The sequence below is a fragment of the Fringilla coelebs genome (assembly GCF_963513975.1).
Source record: "Fringilla coelebs genome assembly, chromosome: 5".
Lineage (NCBI taxonomy): Eukaryota > Metazoa > Chordata > Aves > Passeriformes > Fringillidae > Fringilla > Fringilla coelebs.
The window spans coordinates 62,514,852-62,536,241 of record NC_140033.1 but is presented as its reverse complement, the minus strand read 5'-3'; the positions used below and the strand labels follow the sequence as shown (position 1 = coordinate 62,536,241).

The window sequence follows — 21,390 nt, the reverse complement described above, 5'->3', positions numbered from 1 at the left end:
TTTTAGTCTGCTTCTCTACAAAAACGAGGTGTGTGAGTGTGTGATCACACAGCTACTTTGTTCCCCTTAAGTTTTGAATCTGGTGAACAAGTTCAGCAAATTTGATGCAGGGGGAGAGTCTCAGTGGCATTGAGTTCTACATGTTCCATGAAAGTAGGCAGCTGTGCAGAGCCCCTGTTAATGGATGGCCCAGAGGAAGGGCTGTGGTGTTGGCTTGCAGGTTAATATATGGTTTTGGAGGAGTGTTTCTGTACAGGAGCTCAGTCCTGAGACCTCCCTCTGTAGGAAACAGCAGAAGTCTTTCTCTGGCATTTTCTTTTTTGATTTTTTTTTCACTCGGTGAGACTTGAAAACAAAAATAACGCTTTTCATCTTCAAAGAGCTTTAGAAACATCAGCTAATTAATCCTTTCCTCGTCTAGTGTGCTGCTTCAAGGAAAAGTGGGAAAGGAGGGATTTTTCTAAAAGTGAGTGAGACAGATCCTCAGAGGACCCATTTCAGTTCTGAAGGGTCTGTGGCTGTTGCTCCACTCCAAAGCATGTGGCTCTGTACCATGTTGTTGATTGTTCTTTGTTTCTGTAACAAATAAGTAAACAATGGAATTCAAAGAAACAGCCAAGAAGTGTCCTCAAGTACATATGCCCCAGCTTATGGATAAACCTAAAAGAACTGTAAGTGGGCTTAATCAGGAGGGCAAGAAAATTCCCATCATTAAATTTTAGATTTTTTTAAATGACCATACATGAGATAGTAACATTTTCTCATAAATTTTCTCGCAATTAAGGCATTTCCTGTTCTTGTCTTGATGTCCCTGAGCATCTCACAGGCAGTGTCAAAACCAGAAGCCTTAGGTAATCTCCTGGTGACTCTTGAGGGTTCTCTTCCCTCTCAGTCCAACAAACCATATGTGGGCACAGTGTCAGTCCTGACACTCATGTGACAAGTCGGTGTTGCCTTATGGATTCAGGGGCTGATGAGCACTGCACTGACATTGTCCCCCACCATGGGAAGAAGGAAGATCACTATAAACCAGGATCTGCCTGGTTTCTTCCAGCCTGACTGGAGAAGTCAGCACAAGGGGAATGGATGGAGGCTGTAGGTGGCTTTCACTCTCTTTAAATGAGCTCTGTGATCCATGTTTTCTGAAGATAGTCATTCTGACTTCTGGTCAGGAGCAACACATGCCTAGTCTGTGTGTGGGATGGGCATCAGTGCAAAAAGCCAGTGCTTCTGGTGGGTTTTCCCTTGCTTTCAGCCATCAGCCAAGTCTGGCAGAGGTGCCTGGATCACATCCAGTCTCAGGGATGTGTTATGGAGCACATTTGACACAGTGAGTCAGCCTCAAAAGGCAGCAGGTCAGCAGATGCCATGCTTTTGGTTTTTCTTGGCAGCGTGAAGGAGGACTACACCTCCTTGGTTCATCTGAATCCTACTTGTGCTGAGTACTTTGCTGTCAGGATCCTAAGGTGAGCATCTCCAAGCTCAACAGCGTCAAAGACACTGCAGAAGCTTTCGATCTAGGTTTCTTTCTCAAGAGAAATTCTGTAGTTCATTTCCTCTTGAGTCTACTCCTACTGTTTTTCCAGGGTGTTTCTTTTTTCATTACCATTCAGCGGGTGTGAACTTCTCTGTGGTCCAAAACAGGACATGCACGCAGCTCTGTGTCGTTGTGCTGGCTTTTGTCATGCAATCTTTTTGCTTTTGTCAGCAATTTCTTTTCTATTCCACTTTGCATCCACCCTGAGCTCTCTTGTGGAAATGATTACAACTAGAAAATAATGATTTTAGAATTGTTAGAACATAAATTAATTGTAGTTTCTGGTGGGACAGGAAAAAAGCAAGAACAGAAAATACTTCTCACTCAAGCAGAAGTTTTCCCTATTTTATACATATTTACTATTATTCTACAACTGAAAAGCCTGGATCCAGAAATACTGCAGGAGGATGAATTGGTGATTACAGAATGCATGTTCTCAAAGGAAGCTATTTTAGGTTTTCTCAAAGCAAAAAAATAATAAAAACCCTCAGGCTCCCCTGAATCAGGAATTTGATGCTGTACTTTGAGTAGAAACTTTTCGGGTTCCATGCAAATTTGTTGTCTTCAAATCATTGTCTTGCGCTTCCCTTGCTCATCTCTGCATAGCTCTGAATTTGGCTGCTCGTGTTTGTTTGCATAAATATGCAAGAAATGAGTCCAGAGTGGCTCTTGAAGCCGTGGTTGGGTTTGCTGGACTGGTAGATAAAAAAATTCCTTTTTTTTTCCTCTTTTTCCTTTTAAACTGATACATTCAGATCGGGCATCAGGAAGACACAGTAAACAAGGAGCCTGGCGTTGCTGTTTTTAGACAGGCACTGTTCGGAGTAGGATTGCACTTTAGGAGGTGCTAAGTATGTTCAGCAATATTGGCATTTTGTTTCAGTTGGATGAAGATCCAAGAGAAATCTGAGCCCTTCATGAATGGAAGCAGTCTTCCCTCATATGCCCCTACATTGCTTCTCCCTCTCGCTGGGCAGATGTAAAGAGCTGCATCCCTCCCACCTCCATCCCACCTCAACTGCATGTGGAGCTGGTTATTTCCCCTCTCTGGTGAAGGAAAAACGGGAGAGCCCTGCAGCTCCCTTTCCCTGGCCACGCCGCCCTGCGGAGATCACAGAAGTTGTACCGCTTAATCCTGTCGCTGCCGCAGCATCTTGTGGGGCGGCGACAATGGGCATGAGCAAAATACATAATTAATAAAGCAGCGGTGGTTGGCATTTGCTGCCTGGCGATGGGTGGGATGCGAGGAGAAGCAGGGTAATTATAGATGTGAAAAATGAGGCAGGAACACGGGGTAACCTTTCTAGGGTAGCTGTCCTGGTGATCGATGGGCCTACATTGTTTTCTCGCTAACCTTTTGGTGAACCTCCCCGTAGAACAACAGGGGAAATACAGTTATTCCCTTCCCCGTCTTGTTTCTTGGTAAAGCACTCGTGTACCACCTTATTATTGCACCCTAAATATTGCTGTGTGCTGGTAGTAAATCACAGGTGGGCAGTGAGCTGCCCCTCAGGCAGGGCCCTTCTATCCTGCCCCCATCCAGCTGGAGGCTCCTGCCGGGTGTGCTGCAGGCACCAGCTCTGTCACAGTCCCAGATAAACTAAAATGACGGCTTTCCACAGCTAAAATGGGTGTTGAGGGAGCTGCAGGGATAGAGCTGGGAAAGGGTGCAGTCAATGTAATGAAACAAACACTAAGGTTTTTTGATGGAGGGATAGGGAAGCTCCAAGACGTTGGGGCAATAAATTTGCGGGTTTAGAACTGGATGAAAGTGTCTTTAAAGAGAGGCTTTGGTCCATTTGCATCCCCTGCTGCTTGAGCTCTTACCTATCGAAGGCAAACCTGCTCTGTTTTCAGTAATTTCTAACACAGCTCTCATGTGGTGAGGTTTCTGAGAGCTGCAGTCAAGTTTATGAAGGCTGAACTCTGTCAGGAGGAAGAGGGTTTGGTTCAGGCATTTCGGGGGGAAGCCTATGATACACACCAGATAAAATTGCAACATGTAAAAAAAATGTGAAGAATGCCAGGAAATGTTCTTGAACCCTGCAGTTGACTTAACAGAGAGCTAAATGTTACAGGCAGTCACAATAATTGAAGATAGGAATGTATACATAGGACAGCCCCTTCTTTCAAGAAAGGGTGGATCTTTGCCTTCATGTCCTGGGAAATACTCTGGATTGTTGTATTTATTTATCTGGAATAATTGCTAAACTTCCTGTCAGCCAAAAGCATTCCTGATATATGGGGATTTCTTCGCCCTTTACAAGGACAGTACCAGCTACTTACAAAACAGTGAAATTAAGAAATGACATCCGTACTGCAGTGAGATCCAAGGACAAATTAGAAGTTAAAGTTAATCAGATGGGAATCAGATCAGATTCCCCTGTGTACAGTGAAAAGTTTCTTTTGCATGATTTATTTTTTCCCTGCAAGATTTGTCTTTCCAAAATTTCTGTCATAGCCACCTTAGATTTTAACATGCAGAAAATGTTTATGTTTTTTCAGAGCATTGGGATAGCTTTAAGAATTTGTTTTGGCAAGAAAAAAATGAAACAGTAAAAGGAGACATTTGAAGAGTCCTAGAAACAAATATATGACTATGTGTTGACATGTTATGAAGGTGTTGGGAGCGACTCCTTACTTAAAATTGTGTTGAAATTTGCACTTACTATGGATTTAAATTCATCAGCTTCACACTTTAATGATTGAATTTAGGTCCCTGATTTGGTACAGAGATGCGTTAGAGAACAATTGAATTTTCTATGTGATGGTTTTAAATAAAGAATGAACTCAACTTTACAGAAGACTTTGTCTTAAAAGTCTCTCCTCTGAAGAGGTGCCTTTCTTCCCACAAGCATCATGGTTCCTTCAGGACTATTTGCACGCCACCCTTGCATTGTTGATTGTATCCTAATTTTCTGTCTGGCTCCACTAAGATGTGTGACATTAACAAAGTCTTAACAGAGTTGTTCTTCTGCTACAGCTACAAGGGCCCTCTTCCATCTCTGGACAAGGGAGCAATTGCAGTCTTTGGCCCTAAAATATGGTAGCTGCAGGACTCATAGTGGTCACCCCAGTGCGTCAGGAATTGCGTTTTGTTCAGGTTTGATTGCAGCTCCTGTCTTAGCAGGTGCTGAGCAGCAAGTCCCAGAGCTTTTATTTCCAGGATGATGAGGGATCCCAAATTAGGCTGCAAGTTTTTTAGTGCAAAGACTGTTTTCTTCCATTTTTTTTACATCATCTAGTACAGTAGGGCTCTACTTAACACTTCCAGATGTTAGCCCTAATGTAAATGTAATAAAAATAAATTAAATTCAGAGTGGATTTGCGTTTCTGCAATCTGTGTTGTGCCCTGCTGCTTGTACAGGGGGCTGTTGTCACCCGTTCCACCAGCTGTGCTGACTCAAGTAGGGCTTGGGTTGAAAGTGGGAATTTCCAACCCTTTGCAGCAGGAATAGCCAACTGGGGCAGCTCCAAGGTGTCCCTGCTGTTCCCTGCCACGCAGGTCTCCATGTACAGATGAGCAGGCATTCCCAGGCTTTTCCTTAAACTCCTGCCTGGACCAGGCACGTTCTCAGAGCATAGGCAGGGTGCTGTGACTCACCAGGCGGGGCTTAAAAGTAGGCCTTGGATTTCATGTGCTGTTCCCAGCATGGCTGCTGTCTTGCTGGGTGATATCTACAGGTCATTTTGACCTAAAATTTGCCTTACCTCAGTAATACCCATCTGTTTCAAAAGAGCCATGTATTATTATTATTAAATCCATGTATTATTATTATTAATATTATTATTGTTGTTGTTCCCTGCTATAAAAAGTAGGAGTCGTGGTCTGACAGAGCATGCTGTTCACAAGGACCCCGCTTCTTTTCTTGGCTTTGCTGTGCTCTCACTGTATGATCTTGGGCGAACTGCTCCACCAATCTGTTCCCCTGTCACCACACATTGTCTTAGGTCATCAATCCTCTGGAGCAGACACAGTCCCTTAGCACGTTTTAGCATCTAGCATTGTGAGGCTCCGGGCTCTGCCGAAATACAAATAGCTGTGGCTAATAATAATAATAATAATAATAATAATAATAATAATATTAAATCTGTGTGGCTCTTCAGAGATAAGTAAAGGGCAATGCTCCTTTCTCCAAAGAGCAGGCAGGATAAGTACTTTATTTTTGTCTTTGTCTTTTTCTAATTATAAAAAAAGAAGGCAGCCAGTAGACATGACTAAAAAAAGAGAAAAAAATAAAAGAAGGCTGCAATAATTTGATATTTTTAGCCTCAGACCTGCTACTTGTTCTGTGAAGCCAATCTTAGGATCATGGCCTGAGTCTGGTTTGTGTCTGTGTTTGCCAGGGATAGAAATCTTTTGGAGCCTTATATTGACAGTTGGCTGAGTATTCAGGCTAATCCTATAAAACCACCATGCAGCTTGGTGCAACTTTCAGTATTTGCTGTGAACAAAAGTGTCAGGAGCGTTGCAGATCAGACATGAGAAGCTTCACTTGGCCAACACGTGGCAAGGCTCTGGGCTGGGACGATAAGGGCTTGGGATGGAACTGAGCGTGGCAGAATGGCTGGAGAGAGGAGAAGTCAACTTTTATTTGTTTCTGTGTGCTGTGGGATTTTTTCAATTATTATTTCATTTCCAAAGAAATGCAACAGCAACAACAAAAGGTCTTAAATATTCAGCAGTGAAAACAATAGGTTTGAAAAGGAAAACAAAAAGTTAGAGCCAGCTCTGGCATTGGTGGACACTTGGCTCTGAGGGAAGCGAGAACAGCTTGGATTTGCATAAATTGCATACTGCGGGTCAGAAAGCAGAGTCAGAATTATGCTTTCATTGCAGTGGCATGAATGGGAGCACATAATTGGCGTTCTTCCCCTCTTGATCAGATGCCTCCTTCAGGGGATTTCTGCACCCAATACATTGAGGCCCATCCATTCACTGCCTGGCATGGATAGGGCTTTTGTTTTCAAATTATGATTTTTCTATTCTCTGATTTCTTCCATAACCTGGGGAAGCCCCAGCCCTCCCCCCATGCATGGCCCTTTGTTTGGGAGAACAACCAGAGGTCACGCTGTGCTGAATGTAGCTGTTGTTGCATCACCCCCTGTGCGTGTTTTTGTGCTTCTGGCTCAGCGTGCAGCTCTCGACCCCCTGGGGGATGGTCCTGGTGCTCCGTGTTGGGCACCTCCTCTCAAGTTTATGGAGTCCTGCATTTCTGAGTGCACAGAGGTGAATATGATTGTGGTCAGTCAATGTACAAAGATGCTTGGCTGGGACAAGCTTATCAGGCTCTTGGTCATACCCAGGGCCTGGCTCTCTCTTCTGATATTGAGCTTTTTAGCACTTTTTTGCCTTTTATGATTTCCAGCTCAATCACAGCAAGGACTTGCTAGGGGATTCAGGTTCAGCAAAACACGAGTGCATGTTTAACCTGAGCTGCAGCCAGGCCCTTGCCAGGATTCAGGCATGTATTTGCTTCAGATGATGCACTTGGTAAATGCTTCCAGCAAGTGCACGTGGTGCTGCTAAAAACTCACAGAATCACTCGGTCCATCCAGACCCTGGCAGCCACATGGAAGCCTTTCCAGCAGGATGTCAAGTCCTGGTTATCCCCCCTGTGTGGTTCCTTCTCAGCACGGCTCACCCAGGGCTTCCTGTCTCACTCTGAATGCATGGTTGCAGTTTTCTTCTCCACAGAGCCACTGGCCAGACCAGATGCCTCGTGCCCCTTTGTTCTGTCCTTTCCTGGGACCATGCCCACCCTGCTGTTGATCTCAGATCTGTTCAGCAGCAGTGGCAAAGAGCAAACAGCAACTAACAGGTATTGATGGCTGAGGCCTGCTTCTTCATTTATTCACAGACAAATGTTTTAACCTGTCAGTGTTAAGAAATCATATTGATTGCAGAGATTTTGTTTTATTCCTTAGGTCTGTTAGTCAAAAGGGCAATTCCTCCTTTAATGTCTTCCTGCCATGGGCTTGTTTCCACTGCACCTTGTCCAGAAAATATTTTCTTTTCAAGGCTCAGGGAAAATGATCTTTATGAAATATAAACTATGGGAATTTTCATTCCCCTCTGGCTTTAGGAGGAGGAGAGCAGCTGGTAGAGAGTGGATGAGAAAGGCTTTATCTGCTATATTTTGGTTACTGCACTTTGAGTGATGGGTTTAATAATTGATAGAGCAATTTAGCAATGATCCATAATCCTGAAAGAAGCCTACGCTCCCCTCCCTTTCTGTCTCCCTCCCTTTCTCCTTCCCTTCGAGACTGACAGGCTGCTCTCAGTGGTTTTGTCTGCAAAATTTCATCCCTTGGTTTCTGTAAACAGCCTGACATGGGAGAGGGGGGGAAAAAAGCAAGTGTTTCTAAATCTTTTGTCTTGTTTCCACAAACAGCTGCACTGCTTTCTCCAGCTCTGAGCTTCAGTCATTGATTTGCTCCCATGCTCTTGCTGAAGGGAGCAGGAGGTTTTCTTTAGGGCCCTAACCTAAATGAAGTGTGTATGTACAATGTAGATAGGAGAGTAGGGAGGTGCAGAGCCTCCCAGCAGGGACCCCTCCCTCCCCATTTAAACCCAGGCTTTGTTCATGGCTGAATCCAGTTTGCTTAATCCCAGGAAAGGTGCATAGGGATGGCAAGTGCTTGATGTGTAAGTGTGGTTTACTTGAAAGTCTTCCAGGATTAAGCTATGGAGATTGCTTTTTCCAAGAGCCTCCTGTGGGTGGTGGCAGCAAGCAGGGGGATCCTGTTGGGGGGCTTGATAGGTGTCTTTGTGAGTCCCCATTCTTCAAGATGGATGCATAGGGTTGTGCTTCCAGGTGCAGGGTGTGCACCCCTTCACAAGGGTGGGGGGTTCCTGTATGGGATGTCCACATTAAGGGTGGGAAGAGAGGAAAAGATGAAGGAGGAAAAGGAGACAGACATAGTGAGCAGGAGGGAAAAAGAGACAAGGTTATAGGTGCTGAGTGTGTGTTGAGGCCGAGGCAGAGTGAGGAGAGGGAGGGGGTGCAGCCTGGCAGAAAGCCAGGTGTAAGCAAAGTCAAGTGAGATGTATTAAATTATGTTTTTCCATATGTATTGCATAGATGCCAGATTGACAACAAGTTGTAATTAAGCATGACATAAAGTCAGCTATGCACAGCTGTATTATTCCTTAGAATTACGAGGGGTGAGCTCCCTTGGGGCACAGCAGAGTTCATGGATGCTCCACCATGGGAGGTCTCTAAGGCTAGCTGAATGCTTGCCAGGAGTGACACAGGCATTGCTGGGATGGCCCAGGATTGGGGCAGGGAGGGAGTGGGTGACTTCCCTGAGGTTCAGGCTAGCCCTGTCTGCCTCTGACACCATCCTCTGGAGTATTTTAACCCTTCCCAGTCAGCACCCTGGTAGAACATGAGCAGTGGGCCAGGGGTGGGTAGTCTAGTCTGCTTCTATGAGTTATTTGCTATTAAATACCCTTAGCTAGCAATGAGAGGCTCACAGGGCTTGAAAGAAATTGTTGTGTAACTTGCTCTCTGTTTTCAAAAGACACAACTGTGTGCATGTACACTTGATTAAATACCTGGGGACGTGCACCTGTACCACAGGAAACACTCCCAGCTGTGTAGGGCTTCCCCTGTGTGTAGGAGGATCTTGGTGACTTTCCTTTTGAGAAATATATGATTACTGGACCTCATACAGTTAGAGAAGTTCAGGTGACAGGAGGCCCTGGGAGGTCATTTAGTCCAACTTGATGGTCAGGGTAGAGTCTGCCATGAGATCAAGATCAGGACTTCATCTTGCTGGGTCTTAAAAGCCTCCAAGGTTAGCAATTGCAGAGTCCCTCAGGGCAGCCTGTGCTGGTGGTTCATTTATCTGCACAGTGGAGGTGTTTTCCCCATTCCATCCCCAGAGGGGTCCTCTCCTGTTTCAGTTTGTCTGTCATCTCTGCCTTCTGCTGCCCACTTGAGGGAAGAGCCTGGCACCATTTACTCCATGTGGCAGAGGAGGAGGAGCAGGCTGCTGGCATGGACACCGTGGTTCCCCCTCCCCACACTGAGGTTGCTCCAGTTCACCCTCCCACTGGGATCCCCATACCAAGCGTGGTGTCCAGATGTGGCTGGAGGTGGGTTACCACATTCCTTGGTCAGCTGGCCCTGTTTCAGGGATGCTGTTGGTCCTGCTGCTGCCAGGGTCTTCCCTTTAGCCCACTGCCCCTTGAGCCAAGGTGCTCATGGCCATTCCAGCTGAGCAGTTCCCCCCTTGTCACAGCACTCGTCTGTCCCAGGGGCCAGACCTGGCATTTCTCCTGGCTGTATTTCAGAAGGTCCCTACAGAAGGTCCCTATCAGGCCATGCCTCCCACCTGTTCAGCCCCTCTGGGTGGCAGCCCTGCCCTCACGTGCATGGCCAGTACCCACAAACTGGGTGAGAATGACTCTGCCTCCTCCTCAGGTCTGGGATAAAGATGTTAAATGAGACCAGTCTGGGATAAACCCCTGCAGTGCCTCCCTGGAGGTTACCAGCCTCCAGTTTATATTTATGTTCTGTAGCATAAACCATCACTGAGGGCTGAGTGGATCCAGCTTCCAGTCTTTTGAGCTGATATTTGAGATATTTTTTGAAGTGTTGCAGACTAATCTGGACGGATGGGCAAGAGCAATGTGAGCAGTGCAGTGTTTGAGTTCCCTTCTAGTGGTGGTTGTACAGGTGGCCTGGCAGCCCTGGAAATGGCTCTGGCTACACCCACAGTCCTTCCCAGGAGCCAGTGTACCTGTGTTTGACCTGTGAAATACAGAGCCTGCTAGGAGGCCCTGTAGTGGCACTGTCCTTCCTTATCACTCAAACCAAGACATCTCTGTGGGCGAACAAGCATACTGTGACCAACTGGGTGGCATTCCTCTGGGGTCCTTTCCCTCCCTCAGGAATAACCCTGTGCTGACTGACCTCTCTGTGGTTGGAACTTTATGCTGGAATCTGAAAGGCATCGTGTGCCTGCATATTCTGGGATGAGTCTTGACTAGCAGGGCTGTCCCTTGCTCATGCAGGAGAAATGCAGAAATCCAGCAATGAGGGTGAGCCCAGCATTTCCCCGCTGAGTGACACGAGTGGGGCCAGGAGCTGCTCTCCTGTCTGCTGCATGGGATGGGGAGTGAGCAAGCAGGAGCTGTTGGGGCTTGTAGGTGTGTTATGCTCTGGCCCTGGTGGCTGCCTTTATCACAGACACAAAAGTCTGCAGATGCCCAGCCCTGGAGGAGAGGATGGCCTTAGTCTGGGGGCCATCCATATTTGATGTCTGCATCCCTTCCAGGTGTCTCTATGAGTGGAGAGGTGGAGGGGTGAGGGAGATAGCAACTGTAACATTTTACTTCCAGAATATGAGCCTGTCTCCTTTTACATCGGTTCACTTAAGAAATGATTTGGAGTCTGAGAAGTACAGAGGAACAAAAAAAAAGGTTCTCTGTGCATTCCACCTCCATTACCTAAGAGTTAAAGGTACTCTGCATTCTACCATACATGGCAATAAAAGGTGGACACCTCCACAAAATACAGATGAGTCAAGTGAGCAAGTATGAGAAAGAGTCCATAAAGATGCTAAAGAAAGGGTTCATCTGAGAGGAGGGTAGAGCTCCATCACTTGGATAAAAACACCTTTGTAAGACACACAAAGGATGCAGTTCCTTGTCCTCACGGGAGGTATCTTGGTGCATGGGAGAGCATGAGCTGTGAGTGGGGTGAAGCATCCCTGCTTGGGCAGAGGAGCTCAGCTTCTGCCTCTCTGCCTCTGCCCAGGGCTTCCTGAGTGGAGATGTGAAAGCTGCTGCTTCCCAGAATTCAGGCTGTAGTGAGTGAGACGGGAGCTGTGTGTACCAGCTCAGAGACACCTTCACTGCAGGTCTGTCTGCACTGCCTGCAGCTGCCCCCAGCCTTCTTCTGGGAGCAGGAACACTCTCTGCTCAAGGTGCCAGCAAGTATCAAGCTTTGAGTTATATTTTCATCTGAGGTGTACACTTGTCCATGAAGGACTCTGCTGAGACTATCACGCTTGGCCATGGGATCTTACCAGAGGTGGTAAATTATCCCTGAAGAGGGCAGTTTGCAGGGAAGTTTTAAAATTCAGAAAGAGCCCAGCTCTCTGAATCCGAGTCTGTGGAAATGAATTTTTTTGGCATCTGTTTTTAATGTCCTGTGATGTGTGGGTGAAAAAGCCAGCAAGCTAGACTGGTAATTAATTTTCCTGACAGAAACACCAGACAATGAAATTACCCTGCCACAAAGCAGGGTTGCTAAAGTAAATACTCTGCCAGCAGCAGGCCTGAGAGCAGGATGGGGTCGTGTGTGAGGTGCAAGCAAATGATGAGGTGGCACTGCTGCCTCTGGGGACCTGCAGGTGCTGCCAGCATGGGGACCCTGCTGCCCAGGGCACCAGCACCAGCAGCTCTCTGGTGTATGCAGGCACATTCAGGCTGGGATCCAAAGGATGGGGGACTGACTGGACTCACTGCTGAGCCGAGGAGCAGGTCACCCTTTGCTGTCCAGGCAAGTAATTTGGTTGGAAATGGGTAGGGATGTGGGAAGTGAGCATGGGATGGCTGCTTTTGTCCTGGAGACAGAGGCTTTTGGCAGGGCTCTTCAGTCTTTCCCAGGCTGGTGGCAAGTGGTTTCTAAACCTTTGGTCTGTGCTGGTGTGATTTGTGTGAGCTGTAGAACAGGTTGTGCCTGTGCATGTAGAAGGGGAGTGCCTTTTGTTGGAAGACATTGAGGGCAGCTCATGGGAGAGGAAGGACAGGAGGGCAAAGTTTTCTGTTTTCCTTCTGTGTGTCTTGTACTGGAGGCAGGAGTTACCGTGCCAGGAGTGCGGCAGATGCACAGCCAAGGAACGGGCGGAGAGCGGGAACTGGGGATGTTCCTGCATGCATGGAGGTATCTGGCAGCTGGCTCCACTGTGTGCTGTCAGACAAGATCCCTCACCACAATCAAAAGGTTTGGTGAGTCTGTGTTAAAAACCTGTATTGTTGGTACAGAAAATACTTCTCTGTGCAGTCATGGAGAGATCTGCTGAAGATTTCAGTGCTGTTTGGGAGGATCTGCTGCCGTGTGAATCGTCCTTCCGATTTATGATTGCAATACTCGGATGTGCACATTTTCATAGGGCATTTTCCCTTGTTATACAGTGCTAGCAGCTGCAGAATGCACAAATCCCACACAAGAATTGTTTAAGACGTGGAAACAGTTTTCTGTCCCTTTGGGATAGAGAATTACACTGTTCCTATTGCTGAGCTAAATCTGAGTGCTTTTAGGAAAACAAGGGTCAGTTGTGGAGTGGACTGCATGTGCATTTTAGGACCAGAGTTATTTAATGTATTCATTATCTGCAAAAAGTGCTGGAGCAGTAGTGAAGTGTTCAAGCATGCAGATACCACATACTGTCTTAGGTTAGGCTACAGAAAAGAGCGAGGAGCATTTAAGGGACTTGATCTAGATTACAGAAAACATTATGCTAGATCAGTGCAGTACCGAAAGGCAGTAAACATTGGAAGAGAAAAAATGAACTATTTCTGCATAATTCTATGTCCTAAATTAACTGCAGCTTCTCTGGAGAAAGGACTGCGTGTCTCAGAGGATCTCCCAGATAAAACATCTGCTGAAATGCCTCGTGTCACTCCAAAAGCAAACAAAATATTAAGCTTAGGGAAGACTGGAATGCAAAAGCATTCTGCAAATAGTGTAAAATAAGCCTGGGGAATATCCTTGTGTTTAACTCTTTTTAGGTCTATTCAGCTTGTCTCCAAGCAATCATGTCAGGAAGAGTTACAGGTTCAGGCAGTGAAAGTGGATTGAAACATCCATGGGATGGTACACTGAGAAGGCAGAAGCTGCTGCAGACCTGGGAGAACAGGGCAAAGATATAAAAACACTTGTGGTAAAGGACAGGTGATTCAATCATTTCCATCTTCACCTCTAAACCAATCTATGTGAACACAAAGTGAGACTTGACGAATTTAAACCTGATGAAGGAAAATCAAGCTTTAAACAGCTGAGCTAAGATGCTATTGAAAGCAGAAGGTTGCCTGTGGAACTCTGTGCCATAACATGTGATGGAAGTCAAGATCTCACCTTGTCTTAAAAAACTGACATGTTAAGAAAGAGAGGAGCTGCCTGTTAGATACCATGTGCAGAAGGATGTATGCATCTTTAACTGAGCATAAAGAGCAATATACACAGCAATATACAGGGGAGATTCAAAGGTATTCTGTCAGTGGTTATTTCATTACAGAGCTCATAGCATGCTGCCCCAAAATGCCCAAAATGGCACTGGCCATTTCAAGCAGGCAGAGCACTGTTCCTGGTGACTGCAGCTCCCTCTTTCCCACAGCAAACAGGAGGTATCTGCTGGCTAAAAATCTGGAATCTTGTGTGGTGTCCACTACCTGTTGTTCTTGAGGTGTCTTAATGACTATTTAATTAAGTTAACAAGACTTTTTTGTCTTAGGGCCACTCCCTCTCCATGGAAAAATCACAATGATTACATGAAGGCTGGGAGAAAAGCACAGCAAGTGGTGGCTGTGGTGTGTGTAAGGCACCATATCACCTCGATGCAGCCCCTTCTCACAGGCATTCTCACCATTGTTAGAATTCATGGAATGAGTCATGTTCTGTTTAGTGGCACTCCTTGTGTTTAAATAATATGGACATAGATTTGTGCTTTTCTCACCAATAGCAAAGATGGAAAACTTCTTCTGCATGTAAAAAAGAAATTCTCTCCTTACTACTCCAGAAAGTGGGGCTTTCAGGTAAACCCACTTGACAGCCAAAGACTCAGGAGAAAAAAAAAAATAAGAGATTTTTGGAACCTCAAATTCTAGGTCATCCCTTCTTGCAGGGGTCTGAAGGTGTTGGCAGCCTAAGTGTGGGGGGAGAGGAGGGGAGGTGTGTGCTGCATATGACAGCAGTGCAAGTGTTTTTCTATGCACAGGGAGTTTTCCACACAAAATCGTGTTGGGAATATCCCTATAGTCCACCCCTCCACTTGAGTTAGTGGGAGGGATTTGAAGTTGAGGGGATTCGTGGCTGAGCTCTCATTAGTGACCAGGGACATTTCCTTCACAATGTGGAAGGCAGGCAGGGAGAGGCAGATGGCTTTGAATGCAGGATTTACATAGTAATGAGATTCAGGTCACCATAGCTGTCTTTTTCTCTCTGCATTTTGTCTAGGTGTCAGGAGTGTGTAGGGATGACAGGGATGATGGAATAGGGAGGAAAAGAGGAAAATTAACCCCTTGTTCATGAGGAGAGGTTGCTGTTAGAATAAAAAGTTTGTCACAGTGGGCTAAATAGCAGTAGGGTGTGACAATGACAAGCACAGATGAAGCTCAAATGGCTAAAGGTAGCCACTTTTTAAGTTTCTGACTTGTTTTTTGTGGGAATGGCACAAAGAATTCTAACTTTAAAATCCCAGAATTTCCTGTAATTTTTACATTCTGTATTGTTGGTTTAAGAAGAGGTAGTTTGAGACTTTTATCATTACAAGTCCCCCAGAATTGGGGAAGCTTGTGGACTGAAGACAGGGCATAGATTCCTGCTACAGAGTCTTTGCTTCTTTGGAAAAAAATTACCATTTTGCTTGGTTTCTTGGCTAAAGACTTGTCTTGACATGACTATGTAATGGTGTGATTAAAACATAATATTTTCCACTGCAATTGGTAATCCTTAGTATGATCTCACTAGTGTCAGATCTTATCCTGATGACAAATGGGGAACTGGGAACCATGGGTCCTATTTCGAGCTTTGGATGGTGGCACTTGATTTGCTCAATAGCCAACCCCAGGCATTTCCAAAATATGCATAAGGGCCTGAGAAATCCCAAGGCTATATTTAAAATGATGAAAGTTTTAAAGCAGTGTGTGTTTGTTTTATCTGTCTTCTGCTTTTTCTTTCTTTATCGTTAGAGGAGTATGGGTGAGTTATTCTTCGTGCTGTACATCCCATGACACCAGAAGCTGGGGCTTTAGAAGCATTGCAAGAACAGGAGAGAAGCTTTAGGTGATCCTTGTATAAAGAGGAACTGTGTCATATAACTGCATGGGGACATCTAGGCAGAGGTGGGATAAGTAAAGTGTTTGTGTGTATAAGGTTTTCAGTATTTGGAAAATATTTTTGGTTCTTTCACACAGAAGTTTTTGAAATGCAGAATGTTTGGGGCACATAGGTCAGGATTCATCTCGTCTCACCTTGGCCACTGGAGTTGAGCAAGTTCATTTAACCTCATCTTGCAGACCTTTTCAGCATCAGTGGAGAAGGATTCCAACCACCCCAAGGCAGTGGGACAGATTCTCCCTGGAAGGGGAGGGAGCGGAGGTGCTTTGGTGGCATCTCCTGGAGCTGGCAATAAATGCATAGCCAGAGAGCTGCTGCATTTTGGCTGGTTGGGCTGAAAGGGAAAAGGAAATCTAATCAGGCACCTGGGACAGACTGGGAAAGGAAGGCTTCTTGGCTACTTCCTCCTGAGGAAAAGGCTTAGGTCTAATAGTTCTAATTACATTATTTCTTTGTTTTATTGTTACAGCCATTTGTTTAAAAAGTCAGTAATCCTTTTATACCAGTCCTGCAATGATTATTTAATGTCTGGCTGTTTGTGAACCCACGGAGCTGTGTGAACAGAGGATGCTTCACTGCAGGGGATCTGCACAGTTCTCCACAGGACAGCGAGCTGGGCCTGAGAGCCTCGAGTGGGGGCCTTGATTGGGTGCCTTCATATTTCCACTTGCTGGATGAAAGCAGTGGTAGTTCCCTCCTTTACAAAATGCTGCCAGATGTAAGGCTGACTCTTGGCTCTATATGGCCACAGTGCCCTTCTGTAAGGCTAAATATTCACCGACTAATGTTTGGTTAGCAGGCACTGTGCCAGTGACCAGTGAGTCCCTCAGCTCTGCCAGAGCAGTGACACTTGTTGGTGGCAGCTCTGTGAGTGTCACGATGGGCACCAGCTGCCCAACGCCAGCTGAGCAGCTCTGCTCCCCTTGCTGATGTTTTCTGACCTCTTTTTTTGCAGAGCCCCTGAAATCATCCTCGGTTTACCCTTTTGTGAAGCAATCGATATGTGGTCATTGGGATGTGTCATTGCAGAGCTGTTCTTGGGCTGGCCCTTGTACCCAGGAGCTTCAGAGTACGATCAGGTGGGTGTGGAAATTGCCCTGGGTGCTGGTAAGTGCGCACATCTTTTTCCCTTCTCCTGTCAGAGTGAGCAGATGCCAACTTTTTCACTTTGGCTAATGATGCATCTGTATTTCTTGCTCTCTCAAGTCAACATTGTCATTATGCACCTGGGTATTTGTTCCAGGTAACCAGTGTGCAGCTTGGTATGCTGCCTGTTAAGACCTGGCTGCCTGAGTGAAATCTCAATCAAGAGTCAATGCTGCCATTGACTGGAGAGCTCAGTGCATGTCCCTCCTCACTGAGCAGAGCAGGCACCCGTTCTCTGCTGTAACAGCAAGTGCAGTATAAAGCCTTATTTGTTAGAAGAAACTGCATGAACTCAGCTGCATTTCATAACCCCTTTTATGAGAGTGCATATTAAAAGCAATGACAAGAAGGAGAACGTTGGCAGTGATGTAGGTTTCCAGTTAATATAAGCTGTCGTGCCTTTTCTCCCTATAGGCTTTCATGCCCTTTCTGTAGTCCTAAAACCAATAATGCAGCAGCAGCTAGAGCCAGGGCTGTAGAATACTTTGCATTCCCATAGTATTCAGGCTGATCTTAGCTGTCTGAAAATGCAGCCTGAAAAGGGTCTTTTTTCTTTTAGGAAATAAATTTTTAAAAAAGAAAAAAAAAAAGGCAGGAAAATAAATAAGTTTTTCACATACTGAAATGTTTTCTTGACTTTTCTTTTGAAACCAGTATTTTTTTAATCAGAGCTCTAAAGGTAAAATTTGGCAGGGGAAATAACTTGCAGCAAAGAGCAGGGCTATTAGTGACTCTAAAGGAAATCAAATGTAGCTGAGAAACTTACAAGCGTTTGAAAATCACATACCAAGCATGAAAAGTAGATTTCTTTCTCTTCCCTGTTGCACCCCAAAAGCCATAAAACACACAGCTGGAAAAGAAATCACCATACCTTACTGGCCAGCTTAACTGCCCAGCACAAAGCTTCCTCTGGTAAAGTGTGACCAGGGCTCCTGGGGAGCTAGGAAAAGGGGTAGGGGCTGATCCTGGTACTGGGTGCAGGCAGGATCCAGGTGCCTCTGAGGTGTGTGAGCTCTCATGGACCTGAGGAGCTGCAGAGCTGAGCAAGCCATGCACAGTGAACCAGAGCCTGAGTGCTTGGAAGTGACTGAAAGCACGGCTGCTTTTTATGTCTTTATGTATTTAATGTTTTTATCCCTCTCTGTTTCTTCTCTCAAAAACACTTTCCATTCTTCCCTAGAATTTTTGAGAGTAGGTGACTGGTTTTAGTAGTTTTGCAGAGTTTGCAGCAATTTTGCAGAATGAAGCCGTGCAGGAGACGGGAGGTGCCAAAGTTAAGGTTTTGTGTGGCACCTCAGGCATGTGTGACATTGGTCTTTAATTGTGTAATCACAATTTCTCCTTTATAAATAAATAAAAGTTTGAGATCCTGGAAACACAAATAGAGTGTCTTTTAGCTGTGTGGGTGCCAATGAGGTCATGCTTGTGGATGCAACCCAAATAACGTCATGTAGTCAGGAGAGACAAGTACTTTCCATACCATGAGGGCGTCAGTTGGGTTGAGTGTATATTTCACCTTAGTTCAAAGGCAGTCACTTCATAATCCTCTGTTTGGAACTTCAGACTGCTCCTAGGCCATGCTGTGTGCTCAGGTGGAAGAAAAACAGCAGAAATTAGAGAGCAAATATCAAATTGCTGAAATGACTTCCTAGAGAGGAGAGGGTGCAGAGTGTTGAGACATCCCATTGAAATCACTGTGTGGGTCCTTCTCTTTGAACTTAAAAAATTTAGGAACTTCCCTCTCTTCATCCTTAGGCCTTGTGGGAATGCACTCTAAGGGTGTTTCCAGTGATGTATGCGATAAATGGAGGGAATTCCATTCAGAAATTCTCTTCCTCTCATTCCTTCACTGAGTTTTTCAATGCGAAGTTTCTCTACATGCTGCATCTTCTGTTTTTGTCTGTTCTGTTGGTTCAAATGCCTCCTGAACTCCTTCAAGGAAGACCTCCAGAGATCTCCACAGGATGAGCAGTGACCTCTCATCCTTCTCTTGCAGATTCGCTACATTTCACAGACGCAGGGCTTACCAGCAGAGTATTTGTTAAGTGCAGGGACAAAGACGACGAGGTTTTTCAACAGGGATACAGACTCACCATATCCCTTGTGGAGGCTGAAGGTAGGAAGACATTCCTTTGTTTCTTTTACCATGGAGTTGTTGGTTGGAAGTGAGGAGACTCTCAGGTCACCTCAGAGTCTAAGTTTCTGCTTTTTGCAGTGCAGCACACACATTGGGGGGGTACTGCCCGAGGTTAAACTGCCATCCCCAAAATTTGGAGCCTATAATACACCTGGTTGGCATTGCAATGTAGGAAATTTAAGTCCAGAGTTGACCTGGAGATCTCCCTCTACGTAGTCAATGATGGGCACAATGGTGTGTAGTGGGCAGACCTTGCTCTAATATCTATCTCATTGTGGGGGAAAAGAAAGGCAAGCATTTTAATTCTACAGTCAAAAGCTCTAGTAAAGCAGGTGAGCCTCGAGTGTCCTGTGCCCGTGGGTTTGGCTGCATGCTGTCCCCAAGGAGAGAGGCCAAGGGACTTCTGGCTGGGATGGGATGCTGTACCTCAACACCAGGGTGGATGTAAGAGACACACCATAGTTGGGAGGACCCTCAGAAGTGAAACAGAAGAGATAAATCACCTTGTGACATGAAAGATGTCACATAACCGTGGTGGAGATGGTGTAAATGGTGTCTGGTCAGGCAAGAGAGGCATGATGGTCCCTGGTGAGGACAGGGTGAGGCACATGTGGGAAGTGGCACATAATCTGCAGCTGGTTGCAGGGCAGTGTTGGTCAGTGCCTGTGTCCTGTTTTGAGCAGACGCCAGATGATCATGAGGCAGAGACGGGGATTAAGTCAAAGGAAGCAAGAAAGTATATTTTCAACTGTTTGGATGATATGGCACAGGTAAGAGCATTGGTGAGTAACCAGCAAGACTGTTCACATGCTTTCCAGCAACACTAACAAAAGGGAATTCTGGAAGTTCTCTGTGTATCCTATTCTGGGGCCAGCTCCTGAAAAATACCGGGATTATGCCTATCAAATTTGCTGTTACCTGCTGCTTTGTAGGAGTGACTGCACACAGGGGTATGTGTGCTGTAGTAAAGCAGCCTCGGAAAGTGGCTAAGGCACGTTTCTGAGTGTTGAAATCCTGCATTTTCTCTTGTCTCTCCAGTGCTCTTCTGTATGACCGCTGGCAAGTCACTTGCTTTCTCTGTGCTTTAATAGTTCCATTTGTTAAAGGGTGACAGTGGAAATATTCACCATGGCCACAGAAGAGTGTGCTCACTGTAAAACATGGTTGGCTGGGGGAAGAATGGGAAGTACTAATTCCCTATGTCAGTTCCATGTCGTTGTGAGAGCTAATCCCAGCATAACCACTCCTGTGACAGGAGTTTGTGCTGACAAACCAGTGTGCAAAACTGGCCCAACACTAGCACCAAACTGGAGTTCGTGCTAGCAAGGTCTAGACACTGCAGCAAGTAAAACATGTAAGCATGCAGGAATGGAGGACTGGAATCTGAGGAGACTGGATAATTAATGAAATAATATAAAAAGTCTTTATTTCCCGGCACCTGATACATGAATGGGATGTTTCTCATAAACCTACTGACAATTTTTATACATTTTATATATTTTTTGCTCATAGGACACATAGATAAGTATCTGATGGCACAGTATATGATAAATACTGTGATTATCAGAGCCTGCCTGCTACCACATGGAAGCTGTTCATCTTCAGTGGAGGGTGATTAAGTGTTTCATTAGCCGCTGACCCAGGCGAGCTGAACACTTAACAGACTGTCTGGAGCTGTGACATGCACAAGCCAGATGAGTGGCCACCACGGAGTCTGGCGTGGCTCTTCAGCAGCCACCCCTTTGCACAGGGAGGCTGGCAGGGCGTGTGCACCAACCAGGAGTAAACACAGTTTGCTGGAGACCCGACCATCTGCTCTTCCCCTTGAGCACTCACTCCTGCCCCTTCTCCTTTAGGTAAACATGACAACGGATTTGGAGGGCAGCGATATGTTGGTGGAAAAGGCAGACCGGCGGGAGTTCATAGATCTGCTGAAGAAGATGTTGACGATAGACGCGGATAAGAGGATAACCCCCATTGAAACTCTGAGCCACCCTTTTGTCACCATGACACACTTGCTCGACTTCCCTCACAGCACACAGTACGTGGCTTTTGTTCCCCTTGGGTTTTGAATTGAGGGGTGAAAAGGAGAGCTGGTTGTGGTGGAGACCGAGTGTATCTGAGGGGTTTTGTTAAGATGTTTAATCCCTAAGTTTAAGTTTTTAATCCTTTCCTGCTTAAAAGGAAAAGATGATTGCCAACTCAAGGTTGCAAGAATTGTGTTGTAGGTGCTTGGCATTTAAAACGCTGCAGCGTGTGCTACATTAATTATGTAAATATTCAGTAATTACATATTTTTGCATTAAAATGCAGGAGAAATTATGCAATTAGTGCTGAAAGTATCAGTCTATTTCAAAGTAATATAGTCCTGATTGTTACTGGAGTAATCAACCTTATCTGCAGTGGGAAGCCGACCCTTCCTCCCAGAACCTGTCCATCGTGCCAGGAGTCAGCTTGGGGCTGTTCTCTTTTTAAGGGAAGAGCTGTTCTGCAGC

At 45.7% G+C, this 21,390-nt stretch overlaps 1 protein-coding gene across 2 annotated transcripts in view; it reads left to right on the top strand.

The window, feature by feature from the left end:
• HIPK2 (homeodomain interacting protein kinase 2) overlaps positions 1-21,390 on the top strand; it is a 127,680-nt gene that overhangs the window by 76,262 nt on the left and 30,028 nt on the right. For both annotated transcript variants that reach the window (XM_084206429.1, XM_084206430.1), the window contains exons 3-6: positions 16,568-16,691; positions 18,755-18,874; positions 19,579-19,665; positions 20,752-20,936. In XM_084206429.1, coding sequence (XP_084062555.1) covers positions 16,568-16,691; positions 18,755-18,874; positions 19,579-19,665; positions 20,752-20,936 — 516 coding nt within the window. The remainder of the gene's footprint in view (positions 1-16,567; positions 16,692-18,754; positions 18,875-19,578; positions 19,666-20,751; positions 20,937-21,390) is intronic.